The sequence below is a fragment of the Eublepharis macularius genome, chromosome 17 (genome assembly GCF_028583425.1).
Source record: "Eublepharis macularius isolate TG4126 chromosome 17, MPM_Emac_v1.0, whole genome shotgun sequence".
Taxonomy (NCBI): Eukaryota; Metazoa; Chordata; class Lepidosauria; order Squamata; family Eublepharidae; genus Eublepharis; species Eublepharis macularius.
In genome coordinates, this window is record NC_072806.1 from 31590998 (window position 1) to 31611139 (window position 20142).

Below are 20142 nucleotides of genomic sequence, written 5' to 3' on the forward strand. Positions count from 1 at the left end.
AAGTCAGTCTCGGATCCGACCTGGTGGATGACGCGCTGCGGGGCGGCCGCGCCGGACCCTGCGCTGGAGAGGCCGCTCTCGACGCCGAGGCACTCGGGGGACGCGGCTTCGACCCCGACCTCGCGGAGGCCACTGAGCCAGCTCCTGAACACCTTTCGGCAGAGGGGCTAAGGCCGGCCTTAGGTAACGGGGTCCCCTCGGACATGACCGACTGCCACAGTGATGAATTCAGTCGGGCCCTCCGATCCTGCCGGGCCTTGTTAGTGAAGCCCTGGCAGATCCTGCAGGCCGACACATTGTGGGTCTCCCCCAAACAAAAAAGACATAAGTCATGGCCATCGGTCTTGGCCATCTTAGTGTGGCACTGAAGGCAGTGTTTGAAGAGAGCCGTTGAGGCCATCTTCAGGGGCACGCGAGAGAAGGGTCAAAACAGTCCGAGTCGTATTACCGAGTTCACGTCAAAGTCCAAAGCGAGATCCAAAGAATAGTCGAGGTCCGAAGTCCGAAGTCACAAGCCAAAGATCAATCAGTTAGAAAGCACGAAACACAAAGCACAGAGCACGAAGCTCAACGTTCTCTCCAAGCGGCGGCAAGAAGAGAACTGAGGGAAGGGGCCGTTGGTCGCTGGAGGAGCATGTGACCGTTTAGGCGGGAAAACTGTCGCTGAGGCGCGCGATCAACGGCCCCCTCGGAGCCATGGAAGCTCTAGAAAATTCTCCGGCGGCTGGCCTGCACCTGCGCAGTCCCCATGTGTGGAGGCACAGAAGAACGAAGATGAACCAAGGGTTTGCAACCTTTCAGCTTCAATCTCTAATTTAGCATTAATTACGGTTTGTTTAAAATTCATCACAGAAAAACATGGTCACCAACAGGAAGGAGAAATCACTTTAGAGGGCAAAACGGGAGAAAGAGCTTACATCTCCAAGGCTACCTCCCAATTTTCAAACAGTGGTTTGCTATACACCAGCAAGGGGGCATCAGGGAGCTTCCTATATGCTTGACACCCTCATCTTTTTATACAGGCTTGACAGGATGGGAGGACATCATCTTTGTATTCCATCCCTCATTTGGCAGAATACAATTAAGCTGACCACAGAGGCTGTTCAGAGAATACCTGGAAAGGCGGCTTTCCAACCAGGCATTGATAGATCACCGTTCCTATACTCCACAAGTCGGCTTTAGCATCATAGTGCTGTGACATGATCACTTCTGGAGCCTGGAAAACACAACGAATTCACAGCAGAGTTAACAACCAGTCAGGCACTAACAAGAGCTATGACAGCTGGATCAGCAAACCAACCTGAAAATGCCCGGGGGGGGGGGGGGGAGCAGCTGTGCCTTTTAATTTAATCCCACTGTATAGGCTTCAGAAACTATTAAGACTATTATTTTTTAAACGGTAGATGTTTAGAACAGAAGCTGTACACTGGGTAAGGAAAAAAGAATAGACAGACGGGAATAATTCTCACTCACCCCTCCCTCTTTTCCCCCCCCTGGAGGACAGTTCAATCACTTTTGCCATTTGCAACTTTGCTCAAATAGCAAACCTGATGAACATTGGCCAAGCAACACTACGAAAGCCATGAACTGGGTTTACAGTTCATGCCGAATGTGTGGCTCGGAGGAGGGGAATTCCTACTCCTGCAAGTAGAGGTGTGGCTGCATGAGCTGCCCTTGAGCTCTATCAGATTAAAGGGCAATGGCCAGTCAAAGCCACACAGCCCCCGCCCCCCAGCCTTGCTCTGAGGGCATCAGCTAATGCTGTTCACACACCCCAAACGGGGCTGCCAATTGGTGCTTCAGTTCTGGGGTGGTTACAGAGAGAAGAACGTGTCTCTGGGAAGAGGAATAAATGCACCCAGCTGTGTTCCACACTATCTCCAAACAGACATCAAGGAACAGACTTGCTGGTTAATTGTTAAGAGACTAAGCTATTAACCTAAAAATCCCTGGTTCAAATCCTGCCTCTCAAAAGGTGACCTTTAGGCAAGCCACTGTTAACTCCATTTCAGCCCCCTGACTTACTCTACAGAACTGTTGAAGAGTTACTGATAATATACATGAACGATTTTAACACTGTATCATGTAAGATAACTATCACTAATAATTTTGTGTGCCAATCATAAAGGCAGCACAACAAGTTCACCCAAGGACAAAATAAGGTGGCTTCTATATATAAATTAACCAAATTGAACAGGAAGAAAGCAAAAGCAGAACAGACTCCTAAGGACTGTGCGTACAACAGGAGATGCGGAATTTGGAGAGCGGTTGGGGGTCTGGAAAAGGGCAAGGGAGGGAAAATTAGTGTGCTCAAACCTCTGAGAACTCATAGAATCCTGAAAGGGGGGGGGGACTTAGAAGCGTGGTTTCCAAACTGTTCTCACAATTGTGATTTCTTGTGGAGTCTTTATCTTATAACATTGCCATTTACCTTTTACAACAGCAGCAAAGGAAATGTTACAATTTGTCACTCACCATATACATAGGGGACCCACAAAGGGTGGCAGCCATCATATTGCTCTGGAGGTAACGAGCAAACCCAAAGTCAGCTGATCAGAGAAAAGAATACATCATTGATGCGGGTGGCGAAAATATCAACAATGCTTAAGGCAAGAACTCTCATCCTAACCCACCTCACAGGGTTGTTGTGAGGATAAAATGGAGAACGATGTAAGCTGCTTTGGGTCCCCCACTGGGGACAGAGGTAGGGTATGAACTATGTAAATAAAAAGTAAGATAGCTTAGAAGCTATCCACCCTCCCCCCCTTTACTACTAAATAGGAAAAAAGGAGATGCAAGTTTGTCAGTGAATATTGGCAAGCAGGGCTATGAAGCAGGAATGGAAGGAAATACCCACCACTACCACAACGGAAGGTCATATCACCCTAGCCATCGTTTGTACAAACTGCTCTGTCCACCATTGCTCTCCGCTGAAAGTTAAGTGGCTTGTAGTGAGCAGGAACAAACCGCCATTAGCAGCTAAATGGGTGGTCAAGGAGGATGAAATAAGCCTGTCCACCTTGTTCAAATAAATGTCAGGAATAGAGATGGGCACGGACCGGGAAAATGGCGGTTCGCGTTTCACGAACCAGCATAAAATTGCCCGGTTCATGAACCAGTTTGTTTGGTTTGTGAATATGTCACTTCCAGGGCAGCAGAAGGTCTGCAGAAAGCCCATCCCTCCTGTTGCCTAGGAAACTGATTGACCAGCGCCAGGCTGTCTGTAGTGACGAACCGAATAACGAACCAAACGAACTGGCCTAAAAATCATAGTGGGTTGTCGTGGTTTGTCAGAAATACCCTCTGATGAACCGCTGGTTCACGAGCCAAAAAAAAACCAGCCCAGTTCGTGACGAACTTTGGTTTGTATTTCGGTTCGTGCCCATCTCTAGTCAGGAGCAAAACGGGTCTGTGAATTGTACAGCCATTTCACATGTCTGGCAGGAGACAAAAGCTGAGCTAGCAGACAAACAGCCCAAAGCTGCAGCCTGTCACAGTCCCCTAATAAGCATACTTGGTTTTCTTTCCTATCAGCTTTACATTTTAAGTGTACATCTAAATAATGTTACGTGTAGCAGCAGACCACAGTGTGCAAATTATGCCACAGAAGTGAGATATGCAAATGGACCCCAGGCTTTTCAGTTTAAAATAGGTTTCCAAAGTTGCCTTCAGTTTTGCCAAGTCAGCTGTGTTGAAGTGCAGAAAAAACACCCAACTCACCTATCTTGACACGGATGCTGCCGATGCTCGTCTTCTTGCGGTTAGTGTATGACAGCAGGATATTCTGTGGCTTGAGGTCCCTGTGAATGATCCCTTTGCTGTGGAGGATGCGCATGGCAGCAGCAATCTGCTGGAGGAACACCCGGATGGTGTCCTCACTCAGGGTTCCCTTTGCTGAGCAGGGAAAAAACATATCAAGAGTGACTCCATGTGGAAGCAGCCACCTGGAAGCATTTTGCCCTGTGGGGCTGCAACATTTAAACTGGACCTGACAGGTAACCCCAAACCAGAGACTATCCAGGCAACGTTCAGCACTCTGAAGCCCTTCTGATTTCAATGGGAGAACTCAGCAGTTGCCCCGCTCCTACTTAGATCAATGGGGCTCAAAAGGGCTGGATTATGACCCATAAAAAAACGAGTCCCAAACACTCTGTCACACACCAGTGAAATCAAATCAGACAATATCTACCTTGAGTGTTCTTGAGAAAGGAGGACTACAAATGTTGTAAAAAATAATTAAAAAAAAAACTTGGGATGACTGACTGGAGCACGGCTCAATTCTCAACGGATGAAGTTACTGGGGCAGACAGCAGATGCCCCCTGAGTGCACCTGCTTACTTCCTCCAATGAATTAATGATCCAACAGTCTCACTGATGGGAAAGGTAAGTGCTCCTACTCTGCAATGTCGCTACAATGAGGTCAACACCTGAACTTTGCTCCTGATGCTGGACACAGACAGAGTCTCATTGAGATCCTGCAAGTGGAAATGTGATGGATCTTTGCTCAGGGACCACACACAGACACACACACACACCCAATCCTGACTTTACTCACATCCCCACACACAGACCCCAGCCGAAGTCAACAGAGAAATGAAAATCACAAGCAGCAGCAGCCACATTCCACGGCTGAAAAGAAAAGCTAGAAGAGTCCTCTCTCTCTGCATGAGACTCCCACCGACGACAGCAGCTGCTCCCCACCTCTGCAGCCTTCCCACAAGCAGCCTTGCCCCTCTGAGACAGCAGGTGCCCTTTACAAATGGGAAGGGGGAGGGAGAAGCATTCGACAGCCATTTCCAGGAAAAACGCATCATGCGCTTGCTGAGGCAGAACCTCGTTCTTGCTTCCCAGTGGCATTTGCTGAGACATCCCTCAAAAGTCCAGATTTTAAAAAATGCATTGCTCATTCAGCTGATTGGCGGGGGGGGGGGGGGAAGAGAGGTAAGCATAGCCCAAAGGAAATTTTGAGCTCTCTTTTATTCTCTCATATTTTAGTTCACTTGAAGTTGAAAAAAAATCATTAAAGGGAGAATCTCAAGTACAAACAGAACAGGTCCTGCCAAGTCATAAACCTGCAGGAAAATGGGATCGCAGCATTGCACACCTGTCAAGCAATTAACGAAGCATCAAAAGCAATCCATTACCTTGTAAATAATCTGCCAAGTCTCCTCCGTTGCAATACTGTCCGGGAGAGAAAAGAAAAGGGCTAGTCCAGGCACGAGCTGGTGATATCTGGATTCTTTATCTTGCCTGTCAAAAGATCCAGTGCAGATTCTACACTCTCCCTTCTCCTAACCATGGTTAAGGTTGCAAGCATCCCTTCAGGCTCACGTGGTCTTCCTTTCACTTCACCTCTTTCATGCAAATGTGCCTTTTGACGTCACTTCTCAAGTTAAGGCATGGTTCACTTGCAACAGCGAACTACGGTTTGTTGTGACAGGAACGAGCCTTGGAAATTTTCAGGCTCACGAGGGATATACAGATTGGATTTTAACCATTTTCCTTTCTGGGGGGGAAAACAGTTTGCCATTATTGCACAAACAAAAACTGCACCCTGTTTTCTTGCCTTGAAGCCAGAGATCTAAACCAGGTGTTATTCTGGCTTGGAGGAGGACACAGTTACAGTTTGGTGTTTGGAACCCAAAGAATTACTATTTTCCAGAGAAGTGGAAATTTCTGGACCTTGTGGTGGAATTTCCGGGGTTCACTGTTGTAATGATAAACCAGTTTTGATGCTCTTTTCTGTACTGCTAAGAATTTTAGACCTCACTCTTCTCCCCCCCCCCTTCCTTTCTTAGACTTTGACTATGAGGGAAGACATGCAAGAAATAACATGTTTTTAATATACTGTGTGAACAGACGTGAAATGTGTGTAATACAAATACAGTTGTATTGTCGAAGGCTTTCACGGCCGGAGAACGATGGCTGTTGTGGGTTTACCGGGCTGTATTGCCGTGGTCTTGGCATTGTAGTTCCTGACGTTTCGCCAGCAGCTGTGGCTGGCATCTTCAGAGGTGTAGCACCAAAAGACAGAGATCTCTCAGTGTCACAGTGTCACAGTGACCTACATCTTTTCCACACTGTGACACTGAGAGATCTCTGTCTTTTGGTGCTACACCTCTGAAGATGCCAGCCACAGCTGCTGGCGAAACGTCAGGAACTACAATGCCAAGACCACGGCAATACAGCCCAGAAAACCCACAACAGCCAACAAATACAGTTCATTCAAATTTTAAAATTTGGATATCTGAGAGCAGATTTATTTATTGAAGGGAGGAGAAAGGAGCATGATAAAAATATTTCCAACAGCACCTCCAGGCTTCAAAACTTTTGTATAGGACTTGAAGATCATTTATTATAATTTTCTTTTATCCTGCCCTTCTTAATGCAAGATACTCAGTGGCATAAATGGTTCTCCCCTTCCAGTTTATTGCTACAACGATCTGATGAAGTGCGTGACTGAAAGAGTGACTGGCTCAAGTTACCTAGTTTCACGACCAAGTGGGGACTAGGATCTAGGACTCACCAGCCTCACACTCCAACCACTACACCTGCTGATCTTTGGCTCTATCTTAACAACAACAATGACGTTCAATTTATATACCACCCTTCAGGACAACTTAATGCCCACTTAGAGCAGTTTACAAAGTTTGTTATTATCCTCATAACAACAACCCTGTGAGGTAGGTGAGGATGAGAGAGCTCTGAGAAGCTGTGACTGACCCAAGGTCACCCAGCTGGCTTAGAGTCCTGCTGCTCTTAACCACTATACCAAACTGGCAACCTTAGCTTAGTATACTCCTTTAGGGTTATTGTAAAGATAAAATAGAGGAAGGGGGAACCCATAGAGAAAGGGCAGGATAAAACTGTGGCAAATACATAAGATAAAAACGGAAGTCTACTCAAATCTAGCTGAGGAAGGAAAATGAATACACACCTCCATTACCAGGAAGACAGAATTGGGCAACTCCTGGAAGACAAAAGCAGAGAAAAGGTTTATTAAAGAGGGTAGTAGAAAGGATTCTTAAAGACCACCTACTCCCTGACTAACCTACCAGACCAGTCATCTTCGGAAGCCCTCTTTCAGGTACCCCACATTCTGAGATTAGGCAGCTGCAATCTGGGAAATGGCCTTCTCAGTGGTGGCACCAAAACTCTGGATCTCTCCAAGAAGATTCATCTGCCCCTTCCAGTTTCATCTTCCACTAGCAGGCAAAGACTTTTTTGTTTCATTTGGCATTCCTTCAGTCATCACTCCTTCCTGTGCAATGTTTTTAATTGTTGTTTGTTCTATATGTATTTTGACACAGGTTTTAACTGTTTTAATGATGATTTACTTGAGTGGTTTTAATGGTTTTAAAATGTGATTTTATTGTGTTTTAATTTGTGAGCCACCCTGGTGGCCCTTGAGAAGGCAAAAAACAAGTTATAAATTTTGTAAAACAAACTTTTCCAGGGAACAAATTCTAACCCAACCATAATCTGTTTCTCTTGAATAAAATGAAACTTTAAAAAAGACACACACTAGCTCAATTAAGGCATTAAAAGAAATCATAATTACAGAAGCTGTAACCAGTTATGGAGGCTGTAACTGTGGCTTGATGTGATGTCTGAACCGACAAACCATGGCTTTGTAAGCAGTCAGCCCAGCCTTTGCCAGTTGTACAGCAGTTTTCATATAGCTGCATGTAACATTAAAAGTGTACAAGCCTCTGGAGTTTAAAATGGCTACCGTATAGCCACCAGAGAGCCTCTGCCGTTGCTACATCCCACCTGGGAGAACCAAGCTTGATTGGATTTACTGCCATCCCAGCCCCAGAAGGGTCCAGTGCAACAAAGGCCTCGCAGAGTCACCCACACTTAGCACATTCTTTTCCCTCCTTCCGTGATGAGATCTCCTGTCCATGATTGAGAACCTAATCAAATGACATTCATTAAGTATGTACAGTCGTTCCTGGCATAATGCATTCCTCTCCTAAAGTATTTCACATAGCTCTGGTGGACTTAATTAGAAAACTATCTTCTTTGTGCCCTGCTAGCACCAGTTTTACATTGACATTCACACACTCCGGCAGCTATCCATCAAGGCAATCGAGCCTTTTGTCTAACCCAGGAACTGACCATTGGAGTATTTGTCCTAACTGCTAGGAGGACTCTTCTCCACCTCGGGGCACATTTTACCTATAAAAGCAGAGCCTTAGCCCCATTCAAATCAAACACGTTTCCGGATCCACAAGCGCTGTTCCCTTGAGGTTTGCTCTAAGGCTCTGGCTCTCTTGGCCGAGGACGCTGGACGTTTGAAGCTTCTCTCTCTCTCTCTCTCTCTCTTCACCACAGACTGGACTACTCTCCAGGATAGGTAGATATACTTACTCCCCCCCTCTCTCTATTCCCAATCTCTGGCTACATTTCCTAGGACTCTCTCTGTGTAATTATTTCCCCCAGTAATTTGTGTGTATGTGCATGAAGTTCTTGTGTTCAATAAAAGTTATTGGTTGATATTAAGCACCAGACTCGCTTGTTCTACTTCGTAAGGGACCTGGTATACACAGGTCATAGATCCCAGTTACCGCCTCTCGTATAGCTGTCTTCCTTGCTTGCTAATTCCCCCATAAATCATATTTATTGCAAGGAGACCACTTCCGGTAACAGCTTGAGCTTGGCAAGCAGATCAGGCTCAGAATCCCAAGTCTGAAGTTACTTGTATGCCATGGTTTGTGGTACGGCTTGGCATAATGTTCAACTTGACAAGCCTTAGTTATAGCCAGTGCTCTGCTTTCAGAAATTGCTGCAATGCAGAGATGGGAACGAAATGGTGAAGCCAAGCACTCAGAAGATGGAAAATAATGGCAGGCAAACACCTCAACACCAGAGTTTCCCTGCTGTACTGTACCCATTTGGAAGCCCAGGCCACCAACTGGAGTAATGTCTGAATCAAGTGTTAGTTGTGCAAGGACTGGAATTCAGTCATTTTAAAAAAAAAGGTTGTCATTTTGAATTAAAGTTCTATAATTAAAGTAATTGCACCCCCTTGGTTCCTGTTGCTGCACAATCATATGATAAAAACCCAATGTACCCTCACAGCTCAGTCTCCGAATACTTGTGCCACTTGCAAAGGATAACGGGTAAGGGAAGCACTTTACCACAGTGCCCTGGACTCCATGTGTGAGCGTGTGTGTGTGTAAGCGTGAGAAAGGGGGGGGGGGGGTTGCAATCAAGCAAAGATGTAACCTCCCCTTATTGACACTCTGCAGATTCTGGAAGGAGGATCTGGTTTTCATCCTTCTCTCGGGTTTTACAGGTTTTGATCCAACTTTTAAAGAAAGGTGTTGTTGCTCTGCTTTTAGATTCTCTTGCTGGTGGTGATATTTTAATCTTACTAGCTTAGAAATTTTAATGAGTGTTTTACTATTATATGACTGATTTTAAACTCATGTGAATTATGTTGTTACTTTTTTTGTTGAGAGGTCGAGTATAAACATTGAAAATAAAATAATAAAAAAAAAACCTGGTGCCTTCCGAGTTTAGACAGGATTCCCACAACTAGATCTTTCTAACGATGACATAACTTGCTGCTAGCCCTGGATATAGTAGCACCTTTCTTGGAAATGATAGCTTTCTTCTGCATGCCTTCTAAGGTACTTTGTAGAAATACTTCCTTTTACAGCAGCCTAGCTGAAACTGTAGTGACCTAAAATACTTCTGGAGAATCTTTAACATGTAAAGTGAAGCCAACAGACGAGAGTGAACGATACCGACTGGCAGAAGTTGGGCTTTGAGACGTAGCATCCCAAGGATTCAAAACAGCGACCCAAGCAAACCACCCTTTGGAGGAAAGTCACTTGCAGCCAAGCCAAACAAACATGGGCAGCTCAAGGTCAGAGAAGGCACGTCCCATTGAAGCTGTCAAAGGCATAGAAGCGATCTGAAAGCCCCGGCAGCACAGTCAGATGGGCAGGGGTGGTTAAATCCAAGCTCCCTGCACATTTTGGAAACCAACTGCCCAGCTAACTGTTGGCAGAGCTGTACTCCCGACGTGAATGCCTCGTGGCCCAGGAGGAATTTGATACAGCCACACAGCCAAGATCCTCCCAGCATGCTTGACCTCTCCTGACTTGTATGGAATCCAGACTGCAGCTTGGTAGGAGGGAATGAATGGTCCTAAGGACAAAGATCCAACTGTGTTCAGCCTGGTAGCCTCCTAGAAACCAAATGGCAATCTTTGCTTCCCAAATTTGGTGAAGGGTAGATCAACGGACCACTTGACATTGATTTTCTGCACACAGAAAGCAAGAACCTGCGAGGGCTGCCAAGAATGGCCTGTGAAGGCAAGGGGTATGAAGAACTAGATTCCAGTCAGGTTTCAAGTCCCATTTTCAGCCTGAACTAAGCAGCTCAGCCTTGCATAGCCTTTTTGAAGGACAGCAGGGTGCATGACTTTCCTGGCATTCTCAACTAACCTTCGGGGCCACCACTGTAAAGGCCCAGCAATGAGCAGCAGCAGTTCTTGCGTGTCTGATGGAGCATATGCCACTTATACCTGGTTTATTTATGGAAGAACGTTCAATCATATACATTAAGCAGAGAAACTGTGGTGCAAGGAAGTGGAAAATGGCACGTAATAAACACTCATAGGCTCAATTTGGTCAAGGAAGAAGCAAAAAACGGAGTGGGGGTTGTCAAGTTGAAACAGTAGGGCTGCAAAAGCGGAAAACATCTGTGCACTGCCCCATGGCGGAGAGGGGGAGCCCTCCATGACAACCGCAGCTTCCCTTTTAAGTCTAATCCTGCCCTCTCACCTTAAATCAGGGCATATTATAAATCCATTTTACTGCCTTGAGCTGTTTATCAGGGAAGTGAGCTGCACGTTGTAAATAATTTTTAAAAGTTCATAAAAACAAAAATGTGGGCAAATACACATGATAGGTGAGCAACATATTTCCCTAACAAAGAGAAAGATCCCTCCCCACCCCAAATAATTACAAGTCATCTAATCAAACATACACAGGTCCTGTAACAGCTAGGGATACTTCTCATTCCTGATGGGCTTCTAAGAGAAGTCAGAATCCTTGAATATTTCTGTCAAGGTCCCTAACTTAAGCAGATTTATAAAGACTGGATGCTTTGGGGCAGATGTAGCTGGGGCGGTACCATTGTCCAGCGGAGACAGCTGCTGCTACACCAAAGGTCACACCAGCAAAATGGGACCGGGGTCCTCTCTTCCCTCGCAGCAGCGAACACACAGAGATGCCGTTACACGAGAACCTCAGGCTCAACCACGAGTGCTCTCACCAAGTTCCTGGAAATGACACCTTTACACACCGATCGCAAGGGTGCTTCTCAACAGTCCTTACATCAGAACACAGCAATGGCAGGGACGCCACAAAAGTATCACTCACAGAGTCCCACTCTCCCTCCCAAAGCAACATACAAGTGTACACTGTATGAAACCCCAGCACAGTTAACGCCACAACCCATTACACTTCAGCGTTAAGTTCTACAGTATCTGAATCCCTTGGTTGCCCAAAACACAATCTTTGCACAACAGGCAACAGAGGAAGGATTGCCCAGAGCAGTCAGGTTCTGCACTCACAACCAGTAAGAGGGGTTCAAGCTCTGCTGAGGCCACCAAAGCTTGCATGCGCTCACTGAAAAGCACGCACTCAACCATCTTGTACCGATGCCTGTGTGAAGGCAGCAAACACTGTGGAAGGAAGCCACTTGGGATGAGAAAGAGCGCACCCTGCAACAGTGAGCTCAGAGATGTCTGCAGCATCCTACAATCAGCTCTGTAGCAAGACATCACAGACTTCCTACTCTGGAAGAGGAAAATGAAGAGGCTACAAGGCAAAGCTGACCTCTAGGTATCTAAGCAACATCATTATTGGATAGCAGAAAGGAGCAGCAGTAAGGATGACACAGGGAATGGATCCTGGATCTAGATATCACTATGGGGGGGGCTGGTCAGACCCATAACCCAGTAAAAATACAGGTCTTACAAAAAGATATGACCCTTGATACAGACATTCAGGAAATAGGGAAGGTGCACATGAACACCCACGGCAATGCTACAACTAGGAGTGAAAGTAATTTAAATTTCTTACTAGCACTGTCAGTCCCAAAAGGGAGTGAGCATACATAAAGGGAGATAACTCGGTGGCCGTGGGTGTCTGCTACATACCCATTTTGCTGAGCTTGCACGTGGGGTGGAGCACAAAGCAGAGCCCTGCTTTGAGGCACACCTTCCACTGGTTTTTGCTTGCCTGTGTGAAGCCACAGTTACAGGAACAGAAGTGAAGTTCCTGGTGGCTGTCTGTCTTCAGAGCCCTACTGAGCCATACATTCAACAAGGGTTCTGAGGAAAGATGCTCTTTTGTTTTCCCCCCAGCACTCTCTCACACATAATATTTATTCTAAGGAACAAAGGGAGCAAAGACAATAAAGCCTCATGCCATGTATGGCTTGATATGTCAGCTACACTCCATGGGTTTATATACTCCTGTGCGACCCAGAATCCCCGCAAGAAGAGAGAGATGAATCAGGCTGAGTCCCACAGGTACGTATTTGAAGCAAGACGGTGGTTCTAGCTTTATGATGGTAGAGGAGACAAGACTGTGAGCAGGCAGGTGAGACAAAATCATGGCCAAGCTGACCCCTCCTCTACTCTTCACTCTCCCTCCCCTTGCTCCTAACGCTGCTAATTTCTTGCACCATCATAGCAATGACAACAAAGCAGTTACAGATATAATGGAGAAACATCACTACACCACCGTAACAGAGTTGGTCACGCGTCTGAGGACGGGAGCTTTGAACTCCAGAAAGCGTACACTCTGAAAATCCCGTGGGTCTCCAAGTTGCCACTGGACTCAAATCCTGCTGTTCTACTGCAGACCAACACGGCTACCCATCTAAAACTACACTCATGCAGGCACAGTCTTATTCTCATCCAAGTCAGTGTAGCCCAAGGATACGTTTCCGCTTAGCTGCAACAAAGATGAGATGAGATGCATCTGACGAAGAGAGATGTGGTTCTCGAAAGCTTATGTTACAGTAAAGTTGGTTAGTCTTCAAGGTGCCACTGGACTCTTTTCGATTTTGCTACTACAAACTAACACGGCTAACTCCTCTGGTCCTTTGTAAGGCTCATTCCAATGGAGGGAAGCTTCTAGGAAAGTGGTTCTCTTTGGTGGTGGGAAGCCAGCTTCCACTAACACAGCTGACGATGAAATGCCAGGAGCTGCTTGGCTTGATCTCTTTGCCGGGAGCAGGCACAGCCTGCCCAAACTGCCATCAGTCCGGCACCCTCCCCAGCTTGGTGATTCTACCAAGAGAATCGCCCGTTACCTCCAAAAGGCATGTGTGTTCCTCACTGGCAGTCTACTTACCCTGATGCTTCATTTTTTTACGGCATGAGCTCACTTAGCAGCACTTTCTTAGAACCTCCTCCTCCTATCTGACTGAACCTGCTCATAGCTGCCTTTGCAACAGCTTTCAAAAGACAAACTATTTCGGATACCCAGACGATAAATGCTTCACTGCAAACAGTGTCCTCCCCTCCGCAGGCACAGCTGTGTCTGTGTGGGCGTATGCATGATTCGCCTGGAGGGCAAACAAGCAAACTCTGGAGAGGGATACGTAAAGAGAACCTGTATTTTAAAGCCACATCCATTCACTAAATTTGTAATACAATCTTTAAAAAACAGAAGGCTGTAAATTGAGGGCCAAAAGGACCTACAAACATTGATCCTCTAAAGAACAAACAGTGTTGTTGTTGTTTTGTACAGATACTCTTTTGCTCTTCCTCGCTCCCTGTTCCTAAAGGTCTGTATTTAAGTCAAGCTAGTTGGAAATATTCATCTGGCAGTTGATAACCCCTGTGAAGTTTAAACCCTATCATAGTCCTAGGCTTTTGAAATGTCTTGGGCTTTTGTAACCTATCATACAGACTGGCTGTTGCCTATCTTCCCAGTGTCTGCCCTGGAATCCCTTTGCATGGTTGAGGATGCCAGCACTTCTTCTGAGGGTACGCTTTCTTCATGCTGAGTGACAGCTAGACCTGGACAAATGCCCCCCTCCCCCCCACAAATGGAGCAGACATCCTGGAATACACATCTTCTGCATTCTAGAGCATACACAATTCAGGAAGGGCATCTGGGTAAAGCTGTAAGCCCAGCCTATTGCTGTGTAAGCAGAGCCTCAGAACACAACCGGGAGACTGTTAATGGCAGGCAGTTCCTCCGCTGTTACTTGCTGTCTTGATGATGCTGGACAAATGGGTAGAGCACTGTTTCACTGTATCTAGGAAGCCTGTATAGCATTTACAGTCAAGCAATAAGCGAAACAGTTCATGTATTAACCAGGAAAGAGACAAGATACAAACTAGACATTCTTTTCTCTCCACAGCAAAATCCAAAAACAGAAGCCACGTAATAACTTTTATTAAGATCAACTGAGAACAACACTTTGTGCAAAAGTTCAAGTTCTGCAAAACTCTACCTCCTGCTGGAAATTAGAGAAGAAAAAGGGGTGAGGGGTAGGAAGATTCTTTAAAACCATGACCATAAGACCAGTCTGCAACTTTTAGAGGGGCCAAAGCTTCCTATAAGGTACAGACAGAGAGGCCTAAATATTTACACCACCACCCCACCCCGCTTTTTTAACATCTAACCTGATAAAGAGTTCTGGAAAGGTCAAAAAGCTTTCAAAGTCTGTTGTGTTCATTTGGGGTCTCTTCATAAACAATATTACATGGCTTCTTCGATCTCTCAATTTATGCTGAGCCTGGGGAAAAACATTCAAAATGCATAAGGAAAATCTAGACACTAGAATCATATTAACTCTGCTTGAGCCACAGCCCGTGGCTGTTCAAAAACAGAATAAGGAGTGTGCAGAAAGCCCCAGGTTCGAGATCTACTTAAATGATCTTAAGACAGTCTCTCTTTCTCCCCAGAAAGTTGCTGCCAGTCAATACAGAGCGAAATGAATCGACTTCATGACATTTTGAAGTCAACTTCATATAACGGGCAGGCCGATTAATTCAATGACAGAGCACACACTTTCCTACGCTTAATCTCTGGTAGGTGGCTCTCTGAGAAAAGATCCAGTGTGGGGCAATGTTTAGAGAGTCCTAGTAGGATCTGGAAGACCCAGATTAGAATCTCCTCTGCTATGGAAGACTGCTGGGTGACCTTGAGCCAACCACACATTCTCAGCTTAACCTACCTCATAGGGTCGTTGTGGTGATCAAATGGAGATAAGAACAATGCAAGCTGCTTTTGGTCCCTACTGGTGTGAAAGATGGTGTATAAATTAAGTACATAAAATAAATAAAGCCCATGTTTGTACGAAGTAGGGGTGTGCAAACTGGATCCAGAAAAAAAAACAGATTTCTGCTGATCTGGCTAAATCTGTCTTTCCGAAATGAAAGCAGAGAATTCTGGAACCTATCCGGGGAACCTGGATCCAGACCCCTGGACAAGTACGGGTAAATTCGGGTAATGTGGCTTCAGGCTCTGGCTGGCTCCTTCCTGGGCTTCTCCTGCTTTTTTTCCAAGGGGGGAGGGGGAAGCAAGGCAAAAATGGGGCAGTGGCCAATCTGCGCAGGAGCTCTCTTCGTCTGCCTGGCTTGGGCTCAGTTGCAACAGCATCCCTTTCTTCAGTTTGGTTTGGGTGAAATTCTGTTTGAACGTGATTCTCTGGTTTCATGTTGGTCCCCTTGATTCACTTTGGTTCTGGGGGCGGATTCCATCCGTTCCCTAACTTCAGTTTCATCCTGTTGGGCTTCTTCTTGCATTTGGGAGTGTGCCTTTGGCCACTGGCAGGCTTGCTCCTGTGTGGTTCTGCCTGAAAGCCTGCTTGGAAATGTTTCCCCTCTAGGAAACAATGGAGAGTGGCTGAAAGCACCCACTTCAGTGGCCCACAGAACTGGACCTCGGGGTCCAATCTTCCTGAAACTTGGGTGGTCTTTAGAAGACAGTCAGGAGTAGCTTCCTTGAAAATTTGGTGGAGTTTGCTTGAAAAAATACCACCCCCAGCCCACTCATAGTTTTCCTCATAGGGAATAAGGGCCAAATAAACCTGGGATTCTCTGATCTGTCATAACTGGATTGGAGAATCTTTCCCATATTTTAAGATTTCTGGATTTTGGGGGATTCCCTGAATTCCAGATTTCCTGGAATTTTTTTGAATGATGTTCTAGAGAGCTGCTGCATTACTGAGCTACACGGACCGACAACCTGACACGACATAAACCGGGGTGGTTCTCAATTTTTTCAAGATAACCCTTTTTTAATCATCAAAAATTTTCACGTACCCCCCATGATATTAGCTTTACTATTAATATCGATCGACTGAGAAAATATATAATGTCAAAAAGATCAAAATGACACCACTTAGCGCACGTATGGATTCACAGACCCCTCGCAATACTTCTGTGTCCTCCCCCAGAGTTCCTGGTACCCAGGTTGGGAATCCCTGGATTTTACACATTTTCTGTTCTGGGAAGGGGTTATGAGACTCATCAGCACAGCACATGCTTTGCAAGCAGAAGATCCCAGGCATAATCCGCAGGCATCTCTAGAGAAGAGGATCTTAGAGGAGAAACACCGTTGCCTAAACGGATAGGCTCTGCTTGTATAAAACGATAAACGCAAGCTCCAACCGACAAAAGCTTTGTGTGGCCACCTTACGGAAACCAGTAGCAGTTACTGGTCCTGCTTCAGCACTTGACTAACGAGCAACATGCCCATGTTAACAGCTCGCCAATGGTGGCTCGTGTCCAAGGGAATGAGCCTTTTTCTGTTTCTGCGCAGCTCATGCATGCTAAGTGATGCATCAAGTCTCAGTGGTTGGATAAGAAGAAACAAGCAGAAAAAGAGTGAGTGAGTGAGTGAGTGAGTGAGTGAGTGAGTGAGTGAGTGAGTGAGTGAGTGAGTGAGTGAGTGTGAGAGAGAGAGAGAGAGAGAGAGAGAGAGAGAGAGAGAAGCTTAAAGGATCCTGTAATTAAAAAAACTTAGGGTTGAAATTGTGGTATCCGCTCCCTTTTCTGCTTTTGCAGCTTCTGGGTAGGGGACTATTTATCAGTCTGAGGACAGCAATGGTCTATAGTGGGCAAAGCCCGACTTTGCTTCATTCTCCTAGCAACTGATACTCCTCAAATGATCTCTAGAAATCCAGGTTATACGGACAAAGTGGTTTGCCTGTTTTCTCCCCTCCGTAAATGGAGTGTAAGGGAGGAAGTTGTTTGCAGGCAGGCTCTGCCCTGTAGCCATCAGTTACTAACCAATGGGGTTGAAGAGTGATCCAAGGTTACGTCCGACTTTGGAGGAGCAGCTTTTGGAACAATTCCTTGGGGAAAGATCACCACGTGACTGCATCCAATTACTCAGCAAGCACCTCCAGGTTTTTCAGCAAGTAATCGCCAGGATCCTATATCCATTCTGACTCCAAATACTTGGTTCACTCCAGAAAAGCCCATAAAGGTAGCCCAACCCTAACTCTTCTCTCATTTATGTCTCCCACACTAATTCTATAGAACACTCTTATGCAGACATACGTTCCTTTTGAAACTGGCCAGTCCACTTGTTTCGATGAATGCAGGAGGCAGTATACTCCATCCTATAAAGCAAGCCAACCCAAAGACTTGTGTCTCTGATCCGAAAACATTATTTGCCAACACTCAACACCCTCCGCCTGTGTTTTATCTGCTTATCAGCTTTTCCACCAGAAGCTTTAATCAAAAGCAATGAGCCCTTTCAAAGCAAAGCTAATGGAGCTGTCAAAGAACTCACATCAGGAAGGGAGAGGCAGTTTGTGCTTCAGACTACCTCAAGTGCAGGTTGCCAACTGATACTGCCGTGGAAGTGAAAGTAAAAGACTCTGGTGGCGCGCTGTGAGCTGCATTACAAACTGGAGGCTCGGCCAGCTTCGCGGTCCACCTTAACTAACTCCAAGGCCAGGTGCGAGGGTAAAATGAGAGAAGGGAGAATCATGCACACCACACTGAGCTCCTTGGAGAGAGTAGGATAAAAATGAAAGACAGAAAGAGGGTGGCATGAGGGCAACAGATGTTAACTCCACTGGTCTCCCCAAAATAAGCTTCATAACAGAGAACCCCCTCTCCCCAGGGTAGGAAGGTCCCATCTAAACATCATGGCTAATAGCCACTAATGAGCCCCACCCTCCAAGAACTTGTCTAGCCCCCTTTAAACCCATAAATGCTAGTGGCCGTTGCTGTGTCCTAAGGCAATAAACTCCATAAGGCAATTGCATCCTGTGTGAAGAAATACTTCCCCAGGCCCCTCGCTCTGTAAGTAGCCCAGGTGGTGGAGGGAAATTCAGCCCCTAACGGCAGGATAAGATAGGTCAAGCTGGCTAGCCCAAGTCACAAACATTCCTGTCCTTCAAGGCTTACACATTAGTATTATCTTGTTAGGTTAAAGATGTAGACCTGGTGTTTCATAAGAGCAGGGGCACAAAGAAATGCCATCCTTATTTTTGTCCACTACTATGCTCTTTCACACATATTTAACTGAGATCAATTGTCTCAACGGAATCCCGACAATCCTGCCAAGTTTTACATTTTGTTCTAAACATCCATGCAATATATCAAAAAGAGATGACATTCATATATCCTCTCTCCTAGCAAACAGCCAGGCTTTTAATTAAGGGAAGGCTGGAAGGAATGCAAACATGGCCACTTGCCCCATCCCACTCTGCCTCTCGGCTCCGAGATACAAGGCATTTTACAGCTAACCTTTACCAAGCTTGGAGTCTTTCCAAGACAGTCCAGGAAAATATGGGAGTCATGTTTCCGAGTAACTTTTATGTAAGGGAAGCAGAGCTGCTACAAGCAGGTGTAGGAAACTGGTTATCTCCCTCCCTGTGAGCCAAGAGTTTGACGAGTTAAGTCAGTAAAAGCAGGACGGGCCATGAGGGGCGACACGACACCAGGAAGGCTGCAAAATGCTCACTTGGACAGTGCGGCTATCACACTCGGTGTTTAAGTGACTGCCGCAGCAGGACCACAAAGCAAACTCACACAAATCCTGCTGGTTCGCACACCGGTATGCAAGGCTCCACACACAGTGTAAGAAGGCTGTTACTCTAAAGCTCAGTTCTCACAGATGAGCTGGTGGCCCTGTGTTCGGGGCGCTGATAGTTCAGAACGCAGGAGGGATGGCATGCGTAACGGGGGGGGGGGAAGCCCCTAGATACAGAAAACTGAGGGAAGAGCTTGTCCCCTCAAGTAGCTTTCCACGTGCAGGGACATTTTTAACACAAGAGCATTTCATCATCCAAGCTGTTAGAAGCAGCCTGGACACAGGATGACCTATGTGAGATTTGAACGCAGGGGGCCTTTTTGTGCCAGCTACTGCAAAACACAGCCATCCCCCTGATTTCTGCTTTTCAACACAATCTGACTACTGGAAGCAGGTGATTTTCTTGTTTGAAGGTTGGGCCACACTGCAAAATGCAGCATGTATGTAAAACATTACGTTTTTTCTTTTCTGCCCTGACCGTAAGCTAATACGGCTGCTAAAGTAAGTCTTGAATGTACAAAAGTTACAGAAGAGGGGAGAGGCTAGGTTAGCACAGATCAAGAGCCAAAAGTATCAGGGGACACAAACTGCCCCTTGAACATGCAAACTAGAGCCCGAAAAAAAATCTTAAAAACAGGTGGCCAGCCAGGCTCTAACAGAGCTGACGGCCTCCCAATCTACATATCTATTATATGGGGAGTGGGTTGGCTTCAATCTCCCACAAAGGCAAAAGGGCAAGTCTTTCTGTTGGGATCAGCAGCAGCAGCCTCCACCGTGCCATTACAAATCTTTAGCTCCATGCCATGTGTGGCATTTCATTTTCAGGAAACAATTTCTGGCATGCTGGAAAGGATGATGAGTCCCTGTTTACCTAGAGAATGTTCCAGCCTACTGCAATGCTGACCAAGGTGGCTGGCATTGCTCTCTCTCTCTCTCTCTCACACACACACACACACACACACTGTTCTACAGCTATAAGTCTGTTTAACTCTGACTACAACATCCATTTCAAAAATTCTGAGCACTGAAAACGTGAACCAGGGTGGGGTGGGGATTTGCTTTGCAGTCTGGGCTCCACAGACTTCATCAATCTGTTAGTGAC

At 46.1% G+C, this 20142-nt stretch overlaps 1 protein-coding gene across 2 annotated transcripts in view; it reads right to left on the reverse strand.

The window, feature by feature from the left end:
- ULK2 (unc-51 like autophagy activating kinase 2) overlaps window positions 1–20142 on the reverse strand; it is an 81277-nt gene that overhangs the window by 49794 nt on the left and 11341 nt on the right. For both annotated transcript variants that reach the window (XM_055001289.1, XM_055001288.1), the window contains exons 4-8: window positions 6938–6970; window positions 5145–5181; window positions 3721–3894; window positions 2476–2549; window positions 1115–1216 (exon numbers count right to left, since the gene is read on the reverse strand). In XM_055001289.1, the coding sequence (XP_054857264.1) occupies window positions 1115–1216; window positions 2476–2549; window positions 3721–3894; window positions 5145–5181; window positions 6938–6970 (420 nt within the window). The remainder of the gene's footprint in view (window positions 1–1114; window positions 1217–2475; window positions 2550–3720; window positions 3895–5144; window positions 5182–6937; window positions 6971–20142) is intronic.